Raw genomic sequence first — 22,921 nt, forward strand, 5'->3', positions numbered from 1 at the left:
ATATTTCTATTTTGGCCATTTATTTTTCTGATGAAAACATTTCCCCAACATTGGGAATTCAAAGACCCAGCAGCCTGAGATGAATGATTTGAAACCCTGAATGCGAAATAACTGTGAGCTGAAAACGGAGTGGTCTCCCTACCTTCCCTTCACTCCTCCTGCTGAGCCAAGCTCTGGAAAAGGGCAGGAAATAGCAGAAACTGCCCAGAGCAAATGTGACTGGAGGAATAAGAAAATAGGCCAGTAAAACAAAACTCCTGTTTAAGCTATTGATCAACCCAAAGGTTATTAGAGAAATGATGAAGTATTAGAAAAATATCATTTTCACCTTGACATTTCTTTGTTTTTGAAATAAGGCTCACACTAAATCTAGTGAAAAATAAATTTGAAGGTGAAGTGATTTTAAGGATTCCCCTTGCCTGTCAGACAGGCCAATCACCTCTCCTCATTTAGACTTCCTCTTAAGAAACCTCCCTTTCTAGGTGATGCTCTGAGACACCCGAGAAATATCAACGATGACTGAGTAATTCCACCATTTGCAGCGGAGAGCATGGTTTCTCAAACAAAATTTAACATAATGAATCTACTTATTTGTGCCCTTCTTCCAGAAAGGATTTAAGGTGGCTCACAGAGATACATAAACATACACTAGGAGAAGGTGAGGGTGATGGGGTAGATGTCAAGCAACAATATAAAAGCGAATCAGGAGCGAGGCTGCTGTAAACTTACTGGGTAAAGACAGATTTAATTCTACCATTCTTCTGATTAAAAAAACATCATTGATACATCTTTTCCATTCTCCTTTGTTTCATGTCTGTGAGTTTTTATTTCACAAAAAGACTGGAGGGCTTGGATTTGCCTGTACAGGAAATGGCAACGCACTCCAGTATTCTTGCCGAGGAAATACCATGGACAGACTGTGGTATTACCATGGGTAACTGTGCTGGGTTATAGTCCATGGAGTCACAAGAGTCGGGATTCAGGGACTAAATCACCTCTTTCCTGCACCTCTGCTGGTCAAAGCCCCACCTGCCAGGCACTGCTACCAGCCTGCTAAGGGGATGTGAATGTGGTCAGTTTCACAAGATCCACAACTTGAAAGGCAACAAATTGCTCCGAGAGCACAGAGCTATTCCTGAAAGAAGCCAGAAAGGAGTTTCTCCTGTGAGTTTCCAGAAAGAGAGGACTGGCCAAATTTAAATTCAGTCCTGACTTCCTACTGTGTGCACAGTATTGTCACAATGCTGGGCCAGGGTGGAGAAGTGCAGTCTGGTTGTTGGCTAAAGTTCTCTTCCTCCTCCCCCATTCTTCTTTGCATATTTATACAGGGCTTCAGACAGTGTTGGTTAATCTTTGTGCTACTTACTTTGTACTAGACCACATGACAAGCCCTTTACAAATACTAATCTATTTAAGCTTCATCTCCCTGGGGTAGGCACTCTGAGTCTCTACTTTCCAGGTGGGAAAACTGAGGCACTGAGAGGTTATTAATGGATAAAACAAATTAGGCCATCAGTCAGTGATGGAACCTGGATTGGATTCAGGTAGTTGATTCCAGAGTCCATAAGCTTAGACCTCCTGGAGGTCTAAGCTCATCTCCTGGTCCCTAGAGAATATGACCCTGGGCTAAGAATCCTGGCACCACGCCCTCAGTTCCCACACTGAAGGGGTAACAGCTACCCTAATTGTCTGGGCCAGTGGCTCTGGAGGCACTTCACTGACTGCCATTGATGCCTTAGTGATATTTATGTAAGTCAAAGTGTTGATGCCTTGAAACTTTGAAATGTATTGTAAGAGACTGACATCTTTTAAAAGGATTCTGTAGAAAGTTGCTGTTACCGTCGCCTCTTATGTCTTGGAAATATTTTGGAGGTTTGCTGACATCAAAGTTCTATTGCAAATAGTTCAGTGCAGCTGAGTGTGGTGTTTAAGGTGAAATTCTCTGCAGACAGGACTTTACCATGTTGGTAGCTACTGTCTGCCTAGAAGATGGTGCAAATGGCCCTCTGGTCCTCCGCAGGAGAACAAGAAGCCTGACCATCAGTCTATTGTGCTCATCTGTGCGCGTTCACCTGGAAGTGCCCGGAAGTGGGAAGAGCAGGCAGAGAACTAGAGGAACACCAAGACTTGCCTCGCACGGAGAGTTCTTCATGGGCGCGGGAAATGTAGCGCTGGTCACTGTGGCATTTTCAGAGGTAGGGGCGTCAGTGATGCTGAGCAATAGGGCGTGGCCTGGATAGAGAGGAGAAGAGTCAAAACTGCACCATCCTTGTGCACTGAAGGGCCTTGGGATGCAAGGTTAACGGGCCCTGCACTATTCTTCTCTAGCCTCGGGACTGAAGACACTGTTGCTGCTGGTTCCAGTGGGTAAGACAGCCTGCTTATCACTGACTATGAGACTAGGCTTGTGCAGAGGTCTTCATTCTAAACGGCCTGTGACATTCCAGCACCGTACATCTGGGTTACTGCATTCCCTGATCTCCCATGGCCACCCCTTTAGCTCATAGCCCGGGAGCAGCCTGAAGCACGCTGGACTTCCCCAGGTCCACCCCTGCCCCCCATTTCCAGTCATGCCAGTGCTTTGCCCTCCAATGGTCTCAGAACCTTCACTGTCTACTCCCCTCTCCGGAGCCCAGGACAGCCTGTGCCCCATGCCCTGACCAGGAAGACTCATTTATTCTTTTCTAAGCACTGACCTGCCAGAAAACCTGGCAGAACATGAGCCTCAGTTCCACGTGGTGGTGGGAAGGAGCATCTGCAAATGTCCAAGAGTGCCTGCAGATGTTTGGTGTTGTGGAGGTGGGGGCCAGAGTGAGCAGGGGCCTCACTTTCAGGGGCTTTACAGAGCCCCAGATAGGACCCTAGTCATTCATTTCTGTGTTTCTCTCTCTCTTAGCAAAATCTTTACAGAGTTACCACCAAGTAACAAATTCAGATGGGTCCAGAGGAAAGTAATTAGACCAGGCCAGAAATCTTGGAAAACACACTCTCACCCTTGAGGAAAAAATCTAATGGCCGGAGTTATGTGACCAGGGAGGGAAAAGACCTTCTTTGGTAGGAAGGTCATAATGGTTGTCTTCAAATATCTGAAGGGCTGCCTCTGTGGCAGAGGACACAGTTCAGTTCTGCGGGGCTCCAGGAGACGGAAATCATGATCACTGAGAAGAATTTACAGAGGGGTGGGGCTCATCTCCGGAAGGGAAATGGATGTGCGACTCTGAGCTGTTAAGCAACGAAAAGGGCTGCTTTTGGAGGCAGTGAGAGCCGTCACAAGAGGTATTCAACAGGGACGGACACATTTGCTATGGGTGCTGTCCGGGACTATCAGAGCAGAGATGAAGATCACGTCTCACGTTGGGCTTTGAGCTATTTGTCTTCTCTGCTCCTGCAGACCAGGCGCTGAGCATGAGGCAGTGTGGCGAGAAGGCTGGAGGAGAAGTGAGAGCTCTTGGCCTCCACATCTGGGGAGGGCCCTGCAGACTCCCCCATGGTCCAGTAACTCAGCCTCCCTCCCAACCGGGCCCAAAGCCAGCTCACTAGATGCGGCCAGCTCTGGGGACCAAGGACAGAACTGCAGGGGTGCTGAGATCCTCAGTGGTAGATTTGGACCTTGTCCTCTCTCACACTTATCATTACAATTAATTCTTAAAGGAAGCTGTAGAATGCACAAGATTTGCTTGAAAAGAGAGGAATTTTGGTACAAGGAACTCCAGCTGGAGCAGGTGAACACGGGAGGGGGGAAGAGACCCCCTCCATCCTGCAGAAAGGTGGGGCCCCCGTGCCTGCTAGGCCTATTCACGGTGCACAGGCCAAGGAGAGGCCCATGACTGGATGGTGTGTCCTCTCCAGGGGCCCAGCTCTGGGTGCTACACTAGCCCCACAGACCACCTCTGATCCCATGTCCAGGCCAGCACCTCCAGGTGTGGAGTCAGCCCAGTGTGAGTGGCATCTCTTGGGTGTGTGGAGACCCCATGCTCCTCTGGCAGTCAAGCAGGGTCTGTGAGAAGATGGGCTACAATGTGGGAAGGGTAGGAGTTGCCAGTTTCAGCTGGATGTAGTGGTAGGGTTTGGCTGAAGAAGTTGGGCCCCAGGGAATGATCTAGATACAGCAAGGTTCCTAGGCACGATCCTGGGGCAAATGACAGAAGGACCTCCCTGAGTCCTAGTCTCCCACGTCATAAAGTCTCCCACGTCATAAAGTCTCCCACCTCTCTGCAGGATGGAGGAGGTCTCTCTCCCCTCCCCTCCACTCCCCTGTGTTTACTTGCTCCAGCTGGAGTCCCTTGTACAAAATTCCTCTCTTTCCAAGCAAAGATTGTGCAATAAGGAAAAATAACAGTTTTCCTTATTTCTCAGTGAGTTCTGTGCCTAATACACAGCAGGTTTCAACAAACTTGTCAAATTATTTTTATTGTTACTGTTCTTATTTTTCAGCCAATCTTTTTTCAAAGTTCTCATTTTAAGGATTAAAGGATCAAAAGGTAACATCAGCCTTGGCTTGATTTAATCACTCTAATGCCCAAGGGGGTCTAAAGAAATTGTGTGGGCGCACTCCAGGGCGGTGGGGGGAGGTCCAGTGGCTCTGGGTGGTGCCCCAATTCTGTCATGTGGCCAGGTAGGCACCAGGGAACGGAAGAGAGGGTGGTACCTTGGTGGTCCTGGAACCAGGCATCCTTTAAGGTCTGGACTTGCCACTGGGGCATGTCGGGTGATAGCGAGCTTTGGGTCCAGCCACAGAAGCCATCCTCGAAGTCGCAGTAAAAACCAGCAGGGAGTTTACCTGCAGGGAGAGCACAGGGGCACAGTCATTGCCAGGACTGCTAAACCCAAAACATCAAGTAAAATTAGCCAGGCATGACCATTCTCTTTAATAACAGCTCCCCAACCAGACCCACAATGTCTAATGCTGCTCATAGTGAAGGGAAGCCTAATCTCTAACTTGTACATGTGCTGGTTTACTGTTTTCTGATCTTCTGAAAATAATAACTTCACAAGATGGGGTATTATTAATCTAGCTTTATATATGAGAAAGCAGAGGCTCAGCGATGTAAAGCAACTTGACCAAGGTCACAGAGTCAACAAGTAACCCAGCTGGGATTTGAGCCCAGCTCTTCTGCCTTATTTATTTATTTATTTTTGGCTGTGTTGGGTCCTTGCTGCTGTGCACGGGCTTTCTCTAACTGCAGAGAGCAGGGGCTACTCCTCGTTGCAGTGGACGGGCTTCTCGTTTTAGTGGCTTCTCCTGTTGCCGAGCACAGGCTTGAGGGCAAATGGGCTTCAGTATCTGTGGCACATAGGCTCACTTGCCCCACAGCATGTGGAATCTTCCTGGACCAGGGATCAAACCTGTGTCCCTGGCATTGGCAGGCAGATTCTTAACCCTAGGACCACCAGGGAAGTCGCTCTTCTGCTTTTAAATTCTGTGCTCTTCACACAGATACAACCATGAACAGGATCCTAGAAAAGCCAGTGTATATATATATATCTCACTGAAGTACATTTCCAGTGATTGGCACAATGATAAGAATGTGGTGATGGCAGTGGTAGTGTTGGCTGGGAGGTGGTTGGTTTGGGTCCCTCAAATCATCTCTGTCTGCAGAGACACATACTGCTCAAAACTATCTGTTTCCCTTTATTTCCCAATCCCCTTGCAGTTAAGTGAAGCCTCATGGCTGGCTCTGGTCAATGACATGTGAGTGGAAGTGATGTGTGTCTCCTCTGGAGTGAGGCTGTGAAAAGCCCTGGTGTAGATTTCAGTCTCTCTCTTCTCCTGCTGAAGTGACCAAGGAGAATTTTCGTTCCTGGGAGCTCTGCTGCAGGAAAATGGTGCTTCTGCCAGCAGGAGAGATCCTGTGGGGTAGAGGCCCCTCCTCCCAACCCTCAGTGGACAGGAAGAACCGTAAATGTTATGTTAAGCCACTGGAATCGGGGGATGGTTTATTACTGCAGCATAACCTAGCCTATCCTGACTAAGCAACCCCAGCCCCTGGGGCCTCTTTATATCATCTGTTGGCTCAGCATAAATGGTCCTGTTAGCACTTTTCTCCTTATCAGCCTGACCTCAGGTCCCATTAAAGAGGCCTGACCTCAGGTCCCATTAAAGAGGCCACCGTCAGTTCTAGAGACCATATATTTCCCCACAGCCCACAGAGAAGGACAGGAGCACAGTGGTAGAGAGAGCTCCCTTGCTTCAGCTCACTCACAGAATGGATGGAAGGCTGTCAGCCCTGAGGAGCTAGTGGGTTTTCCAGACTACCCTGATGGTGCCCAACAGCCCTGGGCAGGCCTGTCTCCATGCGGGAGCTCTCAAGCAGGGCCCAGCACCCTCAGTGTCCTTTATCTGTCTCAGCCTTCTTGGCAGCAGCAGGCTGACAACGAGGGCCCTAACACTTCCTGGCTGTGACAGCACCTTAGTGAATTATTACTCATTTCCCCCTGATTCTCTGTGCATTTCACACAGAGGCAGAATTATAAATTAAAACAGGCTGTCACTGACTCTGAGCATCTCTTCCCATTTATACCCCCCTGAAGAAATCATCTCCCCCCCAAACCCCACATGTTCCTCTGATTAAAAATCCAAAAGCTAAGGAGATCTTTCTATTTTATTTTTTATGCCCCCCTCAAGGAATTTCACATTCACTTCTTTAGCAAAAACTAACTGGTAGCTGGAAGCGACCTTCCAAAAAACGTCCTTCACACATGTGCTTAAACCAAGACCACGACGGAAGGTTCCAGCAGGCAACAATGGGCTTTAGGTAGAAGGAAGACAAGGGGCTGAGCTGGGTCCTGCACAGCGTATCGCCCCCTCCTCACTCTTCCAGGAAGTGGAGGCAGAGAACTTCTGACTTATCGGTGTTGGGGCCTCATCAGCACCAGACACCTGCGCTCTGGTCCTAACCTCTCTGCTTTCTGCAAGTGACCTCAGATAGGTCACTTCCTTCCCCAGGTCCCTCATCTGTAAAGTGGGGTAAGGTAGTACATATTTCATAGGGCTGTTTTGAGGACAAAGTAAGAGAGAGTATGGAAACATTCTGTAAACACAGCAGTGGTGGCATTATGAATCATCATTCATATCTGGGCAGTGAAACTCAACATCTGAAACTGCCAACACTGCCCTAGGGGCCAGAGATGGGTCCTTTAGCTCCTCTCTGGAAATGCCCGGGCCTTCCACTGGGACAGGAATGAGGAAAGCCATCGGCATTCTCCACCTTCTGGGAGACCATTTTTGTCCTAACTTGGCATAGGATCCAGGGTGAGCTAAGGTCAGAAGCCCCTTCCTTTTTGGATGATGAATAAAGGGAGACGAGATAGGCCAAAATAGGTCAACGGGCAACTTATGTGACAACTAAAACCTTGAAGGGTGGGCAGTGGTGCTGAGAGGATTTCTACCACTGTAAGAACATCAGCGCATGTGCTCAGCAAGGAGCCAGTCCTGAGGAAGATGGTGCGGTGGGTGCCAGCATCAAGCCCTTGGCGGATCAGGCTAGGGTGGAGAAATTGCTGCTAAGACCATTGCTGAGCAGTGTTGGCACCCCGCGTTAGACCTAAGGTGTCACCTCATCCATCTCAAGCACCTACTCAGTGCCTGGCACGTTGCAGGGCCTCAATACTTATTTGTTGAATGAAATGGGAGTTGGTCGATCTCAGGGTCGGGAAGGAGGAAATGACAACCCACTCCAGTATTCTTGTCCAGAGAATCCCATGGACAGAGGAGCCTGGTAGGCTATAGTCCATGAGGTTGCAAAGAGTGAGGACACAACTGAGTGCTAACACTTTCACTTTCTTCAGTCCCCTAACCCTCTGCCACTCAGAATGTGGTCCAGGAGCCAGTCACACCTGCATCACCAGTGAAACTGTTAGCTGTGCAGAATTTCCGGTTTCCCCTCCCTACGCCCACCTACTGAATCAGAATTTGCATTTTTAATGCTCTTCACTTGACTCCCAGGCACCTTAATGTCTGAAAGGCACTGCTCTAACCCACCCTCTTCTTGGGCTGCAGCCAGGTACTTTGTTGGCTGGATGGCCAAATCGGCTGTGTGTGGGTCAGTCAATCCCACAACATTTGGCAATTATGACACCTGATTCCACTCTAAGAGAGACAAATTGGTCGGGTCACAGAGATGTGACCTCAGCAGCAGCTGCCAAGTATAAACTCCAGGCCAAACGACACTACTTCTTTTCCTTCCTGTGTGACAACTCTGTTAACATTTTTGATAAATATGTGTTATACATTCCCTTGAAAATATAGAGTCATGGGAAAAATGCTAAAAGAAATACATCAAAATATTATGGTTGTCTCTGAATGTCTGAGAGAGAGGATTATGGGCAATAGTTATTTTTTCCTGTGTACTTTTTGATTTTCTAAATATTTTACAACCAACGTGTTTTATTTTACAATAAAGAAATAAACCTAAAAAAAAACAAAACAGTTTTTGCCTGACAGGAAGAGTATCCCAATAAACAGATGAGATTATTGAGTACGTGGAGGGGGAGTGAGCTGCTTGCAACATTGAGTGAATCCACGACCCACCCAAGGAAGGAAGAGGGTCAACCTGACCCTTTTCCGGGACACTGCATGCCTTCAAGGCCATTGCTCAGGACCCAGAGGGAACCTTGAAGACACCCTTCAATGGGTCACAGCATTTGGGATGTAGACATGAACTGGCTATGTTTAATTAGAAAGAGGTGTATGGTGTATGGTGGTGGGCTTGGAGGATGGGATGTGAACGGACACATTCCTGAATGGATGGAGAAGGACAAGAGCAATGCCACCTCCATTTCAGGTCCCCAACTCGTTCAGTCAGAAATGCCCCTCAAGGTTGAGCCTGATAATCTGAATGAAGCTTAGTGTGAGTGTGTAATTCCTTCTGGGAAAGTGTCAGGAGCTGAGGCTGGGAGTTGATAGGATACAACCTACTTTTTCCCTCTGAATTTCAACCATGGTTAAACATCCTGGCTTAAGTTTAGTGACCCTCATGGGGACATCCCCAACAATCTTAAAGTGACTACTGCTCAGAGAATATGTTCCAACAGGTTCCAGACCACTTGGGAAGGACCAGATGAGGTCAAGAACATTATCTTTAATGCATCATGGACAACAGCACCTCAGCAAGCATCATGTTCTAACTCATATTACCGATGAGGAAACTGAGGCCTAGAGGGTGGAGACGAGTGATCTGAGTGTCCCCCAGAAGAGCCCTGGATCTTCCCTGCCTTTTCTTGGCCTCTTCTTCCTGCATGGATAGGTGGTGAGTTGTACTGGAAATTGCCGGAAACTCATGAAACTAGTGAGTCTGGCTTGCAGTGACTAAGAGCATGGGCTTTAAAGTCAGCCTGGATCTGAATCACTGCTCCAGCCACTGGCTAGCAGTCTGATCACGGACTCCAGGTTCCTCATCTATAACATGGGCATAATAGCATCATTGCGATAGGATTGCTGTGAGGGTGAAATAAGTTAATGCTTGAAGAGTGTTCACAGCAGCTCCTAGCATATAGAAAATTCTCAATGTTAGTTGTTACCATGACTATTGTTATTATCTTCACGGGGTTGGTTTCCAGAATCAACATTAGCCAGTGTGATGGGGAAAACAGCTTAAATGCTGAGAGAATGGGGGTGCCCATAAAAGGAAAAGGATATTTACCAGGAGTATGACCAAGATCAGAGTGGCAAAAAGATCAGAATAACACTCCTTCTAATTGGACTTTCCTTCTATCAACCGACTTCTGTAGTGAAGAGCTCAGTGGGGTATTCTCCAGGATGAAGCAGTCATTCTGATAGCTGGTCAGAGCAGGTTTTCAAGTGTGGCTGAAAAGTCTTCTGGGCTCCGGGTGCCCGCCCTTTTTATTGGAATCAGGTTGCCCTCAAGCTTGGAGTTGGCCCTGAAAACCCATTAATGGCAAGTCCCAAAACGGTGGGAAAATGTCTTAAACCCATAGTAATGAGCTGGATCCCACAGGCTCAAAGCTCTAAACATGGCTCTGTTCCCGACATGCTGCGTGACCCTGAACAAATCAATTACCTTCTCTGTGCTTTCATTTTCCCAATTGTAAATCAGGGCATGGACTGCCTGACCTGTGTCCCAGCTGGGAAGTGGGTATCAAAAACTTTAAAAAGGCCAAGGCAAAGTCACACAGCTCAGAGGCAATGCTGGAAATACAATAGAGACAAATAACTAGAGAGAGACACACATACAGTCTGTGTCCGGGGCAGCATGGCTTCTTGTTGGTCCCTGTATGTAGTGAGATCTTGGAGAAAAAGCCAGGAGCAGAACAGTGTGGAACAAGCTAAGGGCTTACCTGCATCTCCGTACCAAGTTTTATTTAAACAACCACTATTCCATGATTACTGGAAAATGTCACTGGTAGGTTTCGTATGAAAAGGAAGATTTTAAAATTGAAAAATGGATTTCTTTACTGTTTCACTTGAAAGGGAGTATATAAAACCTTTTTTCTGTTAAGGGAAAAATCTGTCCTCCAAATGACCTCAGGGACACTGTGAACTTCTTAGAGCTGTTTGGCAGGCAGGCCACAGTGTCCTGGAGCCACTGGGTCTGAAGGGGCACTGACTTGGCTGCCCGGGGCCCCATGGCACCCCAGGCTGCTGCGTCTTTTCCCAACCATGATCCCCTTGTTTCACTCCCTGCCTGCGTGTTGGATTTTCAGCTCTACGAAGACAGAGGCTGTGTTATTCGTCAAGTGCACTTTTTGGTTCACTTTACATGTGTTCTGTAAGTGCTTGCAGTTTTCCTGGAAGAAATGTCTAGAGTGTTCACCCTCCCCAGGCAGCTGCTGAGAACACTCTCTTCAAGTGGAGGGAGCACTGGGCTGGGAGTCAACTCTGCCCCTAACTCCCAGTGAGACCTCAGCAAGCTGTGTCCTCTGGGGAGCCCAGGCTCCCCAACTCATGCATTCATTTTAATCAACAAGGAGTCAGTGAGCATGTATGCTGCACCAGGAATCATTTGAGATCTTGGTATGGGGAAGAGTACCAGACCCACTCTGATCACATCAGGGGAGAGAAGCATGGAAACCACCTCCAAGAAATGTAATGGATGCACCCCCACTAGGACGGCTAACATAAAAAAGGCAGACAACAGTAAGCGTTGATGAGGATATGGGGAAACTGGAAACCCTCATACATTATTGGTGGGAATGTAAGATGGTGTAGCCATTTTGGAAAACAGCTTGGAAGTTCCTCAAAATGTTAAATATAGAGTTATTATATGACCCAGCAAATCTACTCCTAGGTAGGAAATCTCATTTCTAAGAGAAATGAAAACATCTGTCTACACAAAAACTTGTATATGAATATTCACAACAGCCCAAAAGTAGAAACAACCCAAATGCTCATCCACTAATGAATGGATAAACAAAATATGGTATAGCAATACCATAAAATAGTTTTTGGAGATAAAAAGGAATCTAGTACTGACATGTGCTAAAACACGGATGGGCCTCAAAAACATTATGCTAAGTGAAAGAAGCTAATCACAAAAGACCACATATTATCTGATTCTGTTTGTATGAAATGCACATCTATAGAAACAGTAAGTAGATTAGTGGTTACTTAGGGCTAGCAGGAGCTGAGGGGGGATGAGGGGAGGGAGCTGTAGGGGGAGGGATTGGAGGGAATTGAGAGATTGCCGAGGGGTTCTTTTTGGAGTGATAAAAATGTTCTAAAATTAGATTGTGGTAATGGCTGCATAGTTGTGACTACATTTAAATTGTACACTTTAAACAAGTGAATTGTATGGTATGTAAATTATATCTCTCAAAAGATGTTAAAAAGTAATGAATATTATGGTGCATGGATGCGGGGCGGGGGGGGGTGTTGCACGGAGGAAGAAGAACCAACTGTACTGGTTGGCAATGGTCAGAAGACGCTTCTCAGAGGGACTGACTTTTGAAGTGAGTCTTGAAAGAGCAGATGTGACTTAAGATGGGAAAAGGCATTCCGGGAAGGGAAAGGACACAAAGTCAGGAAGGTGTGAGGGAGCTCAGAGGAGGTTTGATATGGCTAGAGCTGGGGTACAGGGAAGGCTGTGAGAATTAGGGAGGCATGTGGGTGATGAAAGAAAGGCTTAAAAAGTGAAGGCGGTCTGGGCCTTGAAGGTTTCTCATGTCATGTTCGAGTCGGGCTTTAGTCTGTACATTTTCTCTATACATGAGGATGCTGAGAGCATAACTTATAAGATCTCACTTGGTTCTTAATTATATATTATTTCTAGACCATGGGTCTTAGCTCCATGTTTTGAAGACTTGTGTAAATTTTGAAAGTTGCCACTGAGAGGACACAAGAGTCACTGGACATAAGGGAGGTTGATCAAGCTTGCCTACCTCGGGTGGTGGGGGGAAGGAGGGGATGTGAGGGTGGGTGGGGCAGCCCCATCTACTCACGGCACAGCTGGCCCTCATCTTCTCCCTGGGCACAGTCCCGGTGGAAGTCACAGGCCTGCCCGAGCTGAAGGACTGTCCCGTTCCAGCAAGTGAAGGAACTCTGCAAGGCCATCTTGGAGCCCGGGGATGTTCCTGGAGAGCACACAGAGGCACAACCCTGGTCAGCTCAGCAGCCCCGCAGGAAGGCCGTAGAGAGGCATCCCTCCGTACCGTTCACATCTCATGGCTGGAGACAACCCTGGCTTCAGTCTGGCCCAAACCAGGGATAGTACCAGGAGGCGGCGAGGAAGTCAGAGCCCTGACCCCACAGACCCCTGGCTGTGATGTCGGTGGTAGAGTGGCCTGAGCTTTGAGCCATGTTCGCCCAACACTGTGGGGTCCTCCAACCTGTGGCTTTAGTGTGCCAGGTGGACAGCCTACAGGGCCACAGAGCTGCCCTCTCCCTCCCATGGCAGGGGCTTGCTGGAGGTGGCCCTGGGCCCTCTTCCACAGGCTAGTCCTGGAAGGGCTCAGTTTGTTAGCTGATGGCAGATGGCCACTTGTCACTGTCAGATTGGCCCCCAGCCTAGCTGGACATTCTCAGTAGCTCTTGGGCATGGGAAACACACAAGCCCTGCTTCCTTTGGGAATTAGATCCAAATTCTTTAACCCGTTCTTAAACGTCCTCTGTGATCTGGGTCCAAATTTCCTTTCCTGTCTCACCTCTCTTGGTCTCTCCCCACGACCCCTGGGCTCCAGATCCACCTGGCCTTGGTTGGATGCAACCTGGCGCTAGAATACCCATTCCCAGAATATCTTCTCCACCAAGTTGCTTGAGCTTCTGTGTGTTCCCAGCCCTAGCCAGTGCCCAGTTCACAAAAACTGTGACCATTAGGTGACCCATCAGTGGCTGGCTGCATAATGCCTCCCCATCAACATCCATACCCCAATCCCCCAAACCTGGAAATACGTTACTTTATGTAACTTGTTGTGATCTTTAGATGGCAAGTTATCCTGATTATTCAGGTGGGCCCAATGTAATCACAGGGTTCTTATAAGATGGTGACAAGATAGTCAAAGTGAGAAGTAGACCTGATGATGGCAGCAAGATTTTGGAGTCATGCATGGGAGGAAGAGGTTGAAGGTATTTAGGGTAACAAGACAAATTCTCCTTCACTTTTGCTTGGTGATTTCTAGTTTCCAAAGTATTTTTTTCTTATGCCTTATACATGCTCATGAACTACACTTAGGACCTTATTGCCCTTAGTCTCAGTCCTACCAAAGAAAACATGAGCAAAATAAAATGCTTGTAAAGTCTTCCCCAGCCTATGAAACAAATGTAAGCCGTGTCCTGTTTTATTCACACCTTATGATTAGGCCTTGTTTCTCATCATGTGTTTTCATGAACACGTGCATGTTTCACACACCAATTACTTGTCATTCCCCAAATAGCTTTTACTTTTACAGTTCCTTTACTTTCCTTCATTTGAAAAATATATGCCTATTGTCTAAAGTTCAAAACTAGGGTAAAAATCAACAAAACAATGCTCAGAATCCCACTACCCAGAGGCCATAATTTTTAACATCTTGGTAGATTTCTCTTTTGTTTTTGGCCTATGCTTTAAAAGTGTGTAGAGTTGTGTCATATGTGTATATTGCTTAAATCAATTGAGGCTATATTGCAAGCTTTTTCTAGGGTTTAAAAATTCCCCATAAGAATACTTTTTAATGGCTATAATACTACGTGATATGTACCATAATTTATTTCAACATTATTCAATGATCAGATTGTTAGACTGTTTATAATAACACTTTGAAGAATATCTTTGAGCATAAATTTTTACCCGCCTTTCAGATTATTTTCATAGGATAGATTCCCAGAAGTGAAATTACTGAATCAAAGGGTATAAACATTTTAAAGACCCTTGATACATACTGCCAAATTGCTTTCTAGAAGTTAATCCAATTTATACTCTCACCAGCTGTGTTCATACATGCATGCCCCTCTTACTACATCCTGGCCAGATCTGAACATTATTGTGATTTTTAACTAAAAGTATTTCCCTGCTGTTTTATTTGTATTTCTTTGCTAGTGAAGGTGAATATTTTTTTTCCACATGTTACTAGCTTTATCTTACTCTGATTTTTAGGGAATTGCCCACTTCCTTTTGCCAATTTACTTTTTAGGTTCTGCATGTTTTCCTACTGAATTGCATGAGATTATTAACAAGGATGTGAAACTATTTATCACATGCTTGGCATTTCCCCCCAGTATTTTATATGTATTTTCATTCTGTTTATAATGCATCTTGATATCCAGGAGTTTTAAAATTTGTATGTAGTCCGAACCTACATATTTTCCTTGGTGTTTTCTTCTTCTTTTGTGCCTTACAGTGTTTGTTCCGTGTGGGGTCAGTAAGTAAGGTGTGGGTTGCCTTGTGTAGTCTTTGAGTTGCTCTCTCATTGCAAGGTTGCCCTCTCATTAGTGATAAAGAACCCGCCTGCTAATTCAGGAGACATGAAAGATCCCTGGGTCAGGAAGATTCCCTGGAGGAAGGCATGACAACCCACTTCAGTATTCTTGCCTAGAGAACCCTATGGACAGAGGAGCCTGGCAGGCTTCCGTTCATAGGGTTGCACAGAGTTGGACATGACTGAAGTGACTTAGCACGCAACTAGTTGTTTGGATGCCTGTCTTCCTCACCAAACTGTAAGTGATTTGAAGGAAGGGATCAAGTCTTCCCTGGTGGCTCAGATGGTAAAGTGTCTTGCTTACAATGCGGGAGACCTGGGTTCGATCCCTGGGTCGGGAAGATCCTCTGGAGAAGGAAATGGCAACCCACTCCAGTACTCTTGCCTGAAAAATCCCATGGATGGAGGAACCTGGTAGACTACAGTCCATGGGGTCGCAAAGAGTCAGACACGACTGAGCGATTTCACTTTCACTTTATCAAGTCTTACCTCCATGAATCTACAACAGTGCCTTGTATAGGGATCTCCTCACCCCAATATTTGGGACTTGAACTGTAGTATGTATTAATTATGGATGCGATCATCATGCCTGCTTTATATTGACAGTTGAGAATACAAAGGTTCAGAGTGGTCACATGGCTTGCTGAGAGATTGGTGGAAACCCACATTTTCACATCTTGATTTCAATTTTTGCACTCTGTCTGTCTACGGGGTCCCCCCACCAGGTGATGGGTGGTATGGTGGATGTGCTCAGGAGTGGTGATAATGGGTACAAAAGGGCAGGGAGTCAGTATCCTGTCCTTTACTCACAAACCCGGATGGGGGAGGGGTCCAGTCATGGGAGGGGGTGCTGCTTTCATTCTCTGGATGCCCTGGTGTTTTCTCTGGGTGCCCTGGCGTTTATCCCCAGGATCTCTCTGCTGCACAGTCACAGTCCAGAGAAGCTGTCTCCTCTAGCCCTGCTTCTACCAACTCTTCCTCATCTCCTTTCCCCAGCTGGATACTTACAGGCTCCCTGGCATAGCCTCCTCCATACCACAGGGAACTTTATGCTTGTAAGAAATTCAATTAGATGGACGCCTGGTACTCTGATCTCTACTGCCAGCCCAAACTCAAAACTAATGAGGTGCAACAAAAACAAACCTCTCTGTCTTCTCAAGTTCTTTTTTGATAGGGCCCATAAATTTCAAGGAGGAAAGTACCCTTGGTGAATGGTTTTAATCAAAGGCCCGAGTTTCTGAAACAGCATCCTTTCTGTGGTTGTGAAATGATAATTCTGGCTTGTGGAATAGGGTAAACTGAGGCCCTGGATGGTCGCAGCCTGCTCCAATGCAGCAAGGAAGGGACAGAGCCTGGAAAAGAAGATCCAACACCCACTTCTTGAGGTCTTCCAGCCACAGATTCTGGTGATTCATGGAAACTACTGAAACACCAAATGCCCTAATCACAGAAAGATTAGGGAGAGCTAAGATCAAGTCACTTTGGGGAGACTGATGTTGGGGAATTTTTTTGTTAGTAAGCGTCTTCTCTATGGAAATCTATTTATTACCTTTGAGGAGGCAGCTCTTTCCAGAATAACAATATAAGTCACTGGGCTTCCCAGGGGTGGTGGTAGTGGTGAAACCACCTGCCAATGCAGGAGACATAAGAGGTGTGGGTTTGATCCCTGGGTCAGGAAGATGCCCTTGGAGGAGGGCATGGCAAACCACTCCAGTATTCTTGCCTTGAGAATCCCATGGACAGAGGAGTCTGGCAGGCTATAGTCCATGCAGTCTCAAAGAGTCAGACATGATTGAAGCGGTTTAGCACACATACATGGGAGTAGTAAGCCATCATCATTCCTTACCTTTGTACAGCACTGTAATAGCTTAGAATGTGCTTTCCCAATCCTTCTCTGTTTGAACCTCATAAAAAACTGGCAGAACAGTTATTATTATTCCCATTTGATTAATCAGAAGAATGAGGATTCAAGAGATTAAATAACGGAGAAAGAAACGCTTTCTAAACAGCAAGGCAGTACAAAATCCAGTTATTTGCTAGATGCTTTGCCTGAGGTCTCACAGGTAGTAAACCACAGGGAAGGCCCAGAACTTGGTCAGGTGACCTCAGATGGGGTTCTTCTCCCATCACTTGTGTTAGATCACCTTCTGAAGCAGCACCCTGACTGCCCAGGAAGTTAGAAATACTGTTGATATTCGGGCCCCACATGAACCAATGAAACCAGTATTTCTGGAGGACAGACTCTTGGTACCAGGGCATGAAAAGCTCCTGAGGGACTTCTCTGGTGGCCCAGTGGTTGAGAATCTGCCTGCCAATGCAGGGGACACAGGTTCGATTCCTGGCCCAGGAAGATCCCACAAGCCATGGAGCAACTAAGCCCATGCACCAAAACTACTGAGCCTGCGTTCTACAGCCCGTGCTCTGCAACAAGAGAAACCACCACAAAGGGAAGACTGCACTGCAATGAAGAGTAGCCCCTGCTGCCACAACTAGAGAAAGCCTGTGTGCAGCAATGGAGACCCTGCACATCCAAGAATAAAATAAACAAATAAATAAAAGCTTGTGGAATGAGTCTCATGAGCATAGGGTTGAGGGCCACTTCCTTGGAAGGCTGGAGGATTTGGCCCTGAGCTCCTGCGTGTCATAGGTGGGTCTTTTACTTCCATGGTTCTCCAGTGCCCACTGGTACAGCGAGGGAGTGGTCTCAGACCTAACCTCCAAGACCCCTTCCATCTTCAACACCCTGATTCTGGAGTTCTGAGCAGTGGTTGTTGGTGACTATCTGTTTAAAGGGTTGCTCGGATATAGTTCGTGCTGTCTTTATTAATGCTGACCACTTAATGGCTTCCTTGGAGCCTGCTGCCAAGTCAGTCACCCGGCGAGCTTCCCCTGTTATCTCCTGCTGTCTCGGTCATCTGTCATTTCCATCCTGGAATATCTCTCCTGAAATAGCATGCCACACTTGCCTTCCTGTTTATCTCCTCTCTGGGTGAGGGAGAAACCAGTTCAGACTTGCACCTGAGATGCGTGCGGCCCCGGTCAGGTTACATGAACCACTGTTTGACACTGAGTGATTCATTGGGTTTGCTCATTGGGAATGATTCCTTCTCTCTAATTGCTCATTCAAAACAGAAACCCACACCTACGCTCCTCCTTCAATCGTGTCTCAGAGACTTCATGCTACAAAATCTACACAACTCTCCTAATTCAAATTTCTTTTTTAAATGAATGTCAAATTTTAGGGCACTTAATTAATTTTTAATTATGGTGATTTATGTGACATTAAAAAAGGCACAGTTGTATCAGCTTTTGGGCTGTCTCCCACCTGGTTGCTCTTGCCTAACTGATGACACTTGTTAAAGGGGAAATTTGAGTGCTGCATCAGTGGAGGGGGGTGTTGCGGATCTTGCTCTTAAACGAAAGAGAAGCAGAGACTATGGTGGGAGGAGGCTGGCTTCTAGAGTGTGGGGAGGTCAGGAGTGGGGCTGGAAGCTGGGCCAGGCTCCCAGTGGAAACTTACTGTTTCCCAGGACGAGGAGAATCAGGTGTTCAAGGGTAAACAAGCCTAGAGACATGAAAATGGATGGTGACATGATGACGATGTAGTCAAACAATGCACACAGGCTAACAGCCGCCGCCACCGTGCTGATGTTAATGGAGGTGTTGGAAGGCCTGGGAACTGTGTAAATTAAGCTTGGCAGAGACCAGTCCTGTGGAGGGCTTTGGCCTCATAAATTGTAGTGTGGACAACCTCATTAAAGAATTGGCATCTTGGGTTCCTACTCAAAATGTAAATTGGTGTGGAGAGGGCCTGGCTTCAGAGGCCAAGAGGGTGGGATGAGGAAGTGTTGTGCTAGGAGTCAGGAGAGCTGGTTCGAGGACTTGTCTTGCCACTAGTAAGACTCATGGGAGCATGAGCCAGTCACTCTTCTGGGCCTCAGTTTCCCTGTTTGTAGACTGTCCACAGCCAGTCACTCACATTTACCACGGGCTAGGTGTGTTCGCAGACTCTCTGCATCAAAGTCACACTGAGCTTGGTAATCATGCAGACCTACAGAGTCAGAAGATCTCAGAGTGGGGCTCTGGATCCAGCGTGTTCCACAAGCTCCCTAGGCGACAACTAGGTACACCCAAATCTGAGACCTCTAGTGCTCAGGAGGTTAACCGATCTTCAGTTCCTTCTCTCCTTGGAAGAATCCCAAGCCTTCCAGCACCACCCCTCTTTCATGGTGACAACTCCTTCCTTGATCCAGGGCTCTCATTTCTGTTATGACTCCAGCAGACCCAAGGCACCACTACATTCAGTTTGTGTTGATGAGATCCCTAAGGTGCAGAGAGACTAATACTAGGTTCCACTCTCCTCTTCTACTAGCTGGTGGTGTGAACTCGGACATACCCTCACAGGCTTCTCTCTTCTATAAATCAGGGAGGCTGTCTAATATACAGGATTTTGTGAGGATCAAATGACATTGGGTACATAAAACACTTGATGGATCATCGAAAAAGCAAGAGAGTTCCAGAAAAACATCTATTTCTGCTTTATTGACTATGCCAAAGCCTTTGAGTGTGGGGACCACAATAAACTGTGGAAAATTTTGAAAGAGATGGGAATACCAGACCACCTGACCTGCCTCTTGAGAAACCTGTATGCAAGTCAGGAAGCAACAATCAGAACTAGACATGGAACAACAGACTGGTTCCAAATAGGAAAAGGAGTGCGTCAAGGCTGTATATTGTCACCCTGCTTATTTAACTTATATGCAGAGAACATCATGAGAAACGCTGGGTTGGAGGAAGCCCAAGCTGGAATCAAGATTGCCGGGAGAAATATCAATAACCTCAGATATGCAGATGACACCACCTTTATGGCAGAAAGTGAAGAGGAACTAAAGAGCCTCTTGATGAAAGTGAGAGAGGAGAGTGAAAAAGTTGGCTTAAAGCTCAACATTCAGAAAACTAAGATCATGGCATCTGGTCCCATCACTTCATGGGAAATGGATGGGGAAACAGTGGAAACAGTGTCAGACTTTATTTTTCTGGGCTCCAAAATCACTGCATATGGTGATTGCAGCCATGAAATTAAAAGACACTTACTCCTTGGAAGGAAAGTTATGACCAGCCTAGACAGCATATTAAAAAGCAGAGACATTACTTTGCCAACAAAGGTCTGTCTAGTCAAGGCTATGGTTTTTCCAGTGGTCATATATGGATGTGAGAGTTGGACTATAAACAAAGCTGAGCGCCGAAGAATTGATACTTTTGAACTGTGGTATTGAATAAGACTCTTGAAAGTCCCTTGGACTGCGAGGAGATGCAACCAGTCCATCCTAAAGGAGATCAGTTGTGGGTGTTCATTGGTAGGACTGATGTTGAAGCTGAAACTCCAATACTTTGGCCACCTAATGCGAAGAGCTGACTTATTTGAAAAGACCCTGATGCTGGGAAAGATTGAGGGCAGGAGGAGAAGGGGACGACAGAGGATGAGATGGCTGGATGGCATCACCCACTCAATGGACATGGGTTTGGGTGGACTCTGGGAGTTGGTGATGGACAGGGAGGCCTGGCGAGCTGCAGTTCATGGGGTCAGAAAGAGTTGGACAAGACTGAGCAACTGAACTGAACTGAACATAAAACACTATGTGGGTTTCTTAGGAGTTAAAGAGTATCCCAAAGTGTTTGGGAGAATTGGCCATGGAGGTTGGGTGGAAAGTTGTCAATAAAGGGGTTGACCAGGCCAAATTTTAGAGGCAGACAGTACCTCTGGAGATCCCTTATGCCTGATGTGTTAGTCGCTCAGTCGTGTCTGACTCTTTGCGATCCCATGGACTGTAGCCTGCCAGGCTCTTCCATCCATGGGATTTTCCAGGTAAGAATACTGGAGTGGGTTGCCATTTCCTTCTCCAGTGGATCTTCCTGACCCAGGGATTGAACCCAGGTCTCCTGCATTGCAGGCAGACTCTTTACCATCTCAGCCACCAGGGAAGCCCTCATGTCCCATAGAGAAGATGAAACCCTTTCAGCAAAACAAAGGTGCAAACAAACCCAGTAATAATTTGTGACATAAATAATAGCTATGAAGAGTAATTGCAAGGAAGAATTTCTAAGATTATTTGTCTCTAGTGTCACCCCCACCACCAGAGTTAGCCTTCTGAGCCCAGCTCCCTTTAGGTCCTAATCCTAAACCTTTGCTGGTTTCCATGGCCTTCAGTTCAAATTGAGGCTTTGCACACCCAGCTCAGCCCACTTTCCCAGCATCACTGTGTGTTTTGCATCTTTAGATGAAGACCATGACTTGCAGTTTCTTGAACATGCAGTCATGGCTACAGCCTTTGTGTAACCCAATTTGGTGGGCTAGATTCATCTTCTCCATCTGAGCATTTCCCTCTAACTCAGATGTCACTTTCCCCGATTGCTGTTCTTCTCCCTTGAAGAAAGATGTATGCCTCCCTCTGGGGTTCTCTGGTAATCACTATACACCTTTAATGGTGAACTCATCTCCCCCATTGGCAATTATGTTTGCATTGCTAACTTCTCCCACTAAATTCTAAATTCTTTGAGGCAGGGGGTCCATCTTATTTTATCTCCTGCAGAGTGCCTGGCACATAGTAAGTGCTAATAAATGTATGCTGAAGAAGTGCAAAATAGATCACCAAGTTTAAGTAGAAAAATGGGAGGAGGTAGAATTTCCTGGCATTCTGGAAATTACTAATTCCTTTAGGTTACACTGTAGCAATTCCATACACACATCCTCTCCCCTCAGCCAAAATCCCATGCAAGCTTTGGATTACTGAACAATGTTCAGAGATTCTACTAAGAGCCTGGGGTTAAGGTAGGGAACAGAAGGTGACATGGGTGACCCGGTTTGATGGGTAGACCATGGGAACCTTCTCTGGGGAGGAGATATTCGAGCTGATACTGAAGGAAAAGAGAAGTCAGTCAGCCATGTGGAAAGCTGTAGAGGAGCAGCAACTGCATTGCCGGGAGTGGGAAATGATACTAATGATCTAGAAGCAGAGCAAAGGCCAGTGTGGCTCAAAAGGATCACAAGGGCCAGGAGGGTCATGAAGAGTAGATGGGAAGGGAGGCAGAGGCCCAGTCAGGCAAGATCTTGCAGGCTGTGGGAAGGGGTGTGAATTTTGCTCAAGGAGTTTAGATAAGAGACTGAAAATAATTTGATTTCAAAAAAGGTTGTTCTGAGCAATTTAGGGGCTTCCCTAGTGGACCACAGCCTTGTCTGACTCAGTGAAACTATGAGCCATGCCATGTAGGGCCACCCAAGACGGATGGGTTATGGTGGAGAGTTCTGACAAAATGTGGTCCACTGGAGAAGGGCATGGCAAACCACTTCAGTATTCCTGCCTTGAGAACCCCATGAACAGTATGAAAAGGCAAAAAGATAGGACACTGAAAGATGAACTCCCCAGGTCAGGAGGTGCTCAATATGCTACTGGAGATCAGTGGAGAAATAACTCCAGAAAGAATGAAGAGATGGAGCCAAAGCAAAAACAACACCCAGCTGTGGATGTGACTGGTGATGGAAGCAAAGTCCGATGCAGTAAAGAGCAATATTGCATGGGAACCTGGAATGTTAGGTCCATGAATCAAGGCAAATTGGAAGTGATCAAACAGGAGATGGCAAGAGTGAACATTAACATTCTAGGAATCAGTGAACTAAAATGGACTGGAATGGGTGAATTTAACTCAGATGACCATTATATCTGCTACTGTGGGCAGGAATCCCTTAGAAGAAATGGAATAGCCATCATAGTCACCAAAAGAGCCCGAAATGCAGTACTTGGATGCAGTCTCAAAAACGTCAGAATGATCTCTGTTCGTTTCCAAGGCAAACATTCAGTATCACGGTAATCCAAGTTTATGCCCTGACCAGCAATGCTGAAGAAGCTGAAGTTGAACAGTTCTATGAAGACCTAGAAGACCTTCTAGAACTAACACCCAAAAAAGATGTCCTTTTCATTATAGGGGACTGGAAGGCAAAAGTAGGAAGTCAAGAAACACCTGCAGTAACAGGCAAATTTGGCCTTAGAGTACAGAATGAAGCAGGGCAAAGGCTAAT

General features: G+C 46.6%; 1 protein-coding gene across 1 annotated transcript in view; it reads right to left on the reverse strand.

The window, feature by feature from the left end:
- Nucleotides 1-22,921, reverse strand: part of ALK (ALK receptor tyrosine kinase) — a 759,079-nt gene that overhangs the window by 120,898 nt on the left and 615,260 nt on the right. Inside the window, exons 6-8 of the mRNA XM_081484296.1 lie at nucleotides 12,397-12,528; nucleotides 4,649-4,780; nucleotides 2,132-2,232 (exon numbers count right to left, since the gene is read on the reverse strand). Coding sequence (XP_081340422.1) covers nucleotides 2,132-2,232; nucleotides 4,649-4,780; nucleotides 12,397-12,528 — 365 coding nt within the window. The remainder of the gene's footprint in view (nucleotides 1-2,131; nucleotides 2,233-4,648; nucleotides 4,781-12,396; nucleotides 12,529-22,921) is intronic.

Source organism: Giraffa tippelskirchi, chromosome 4, assembly GCF_054371585.1.
Source record: "Giraffa tippelskirchi isolate mGirTip1 chromosome 4, T2T-mGirTip1v1.2.pri, whole genome shotgun sequence".
Lineage (NCBI taxonomy): Eukaryota > Metazoa > Chordata > Mammalia > Artiodactyla > Giraffidae > Giraffa > Giraffa tippelskirchi.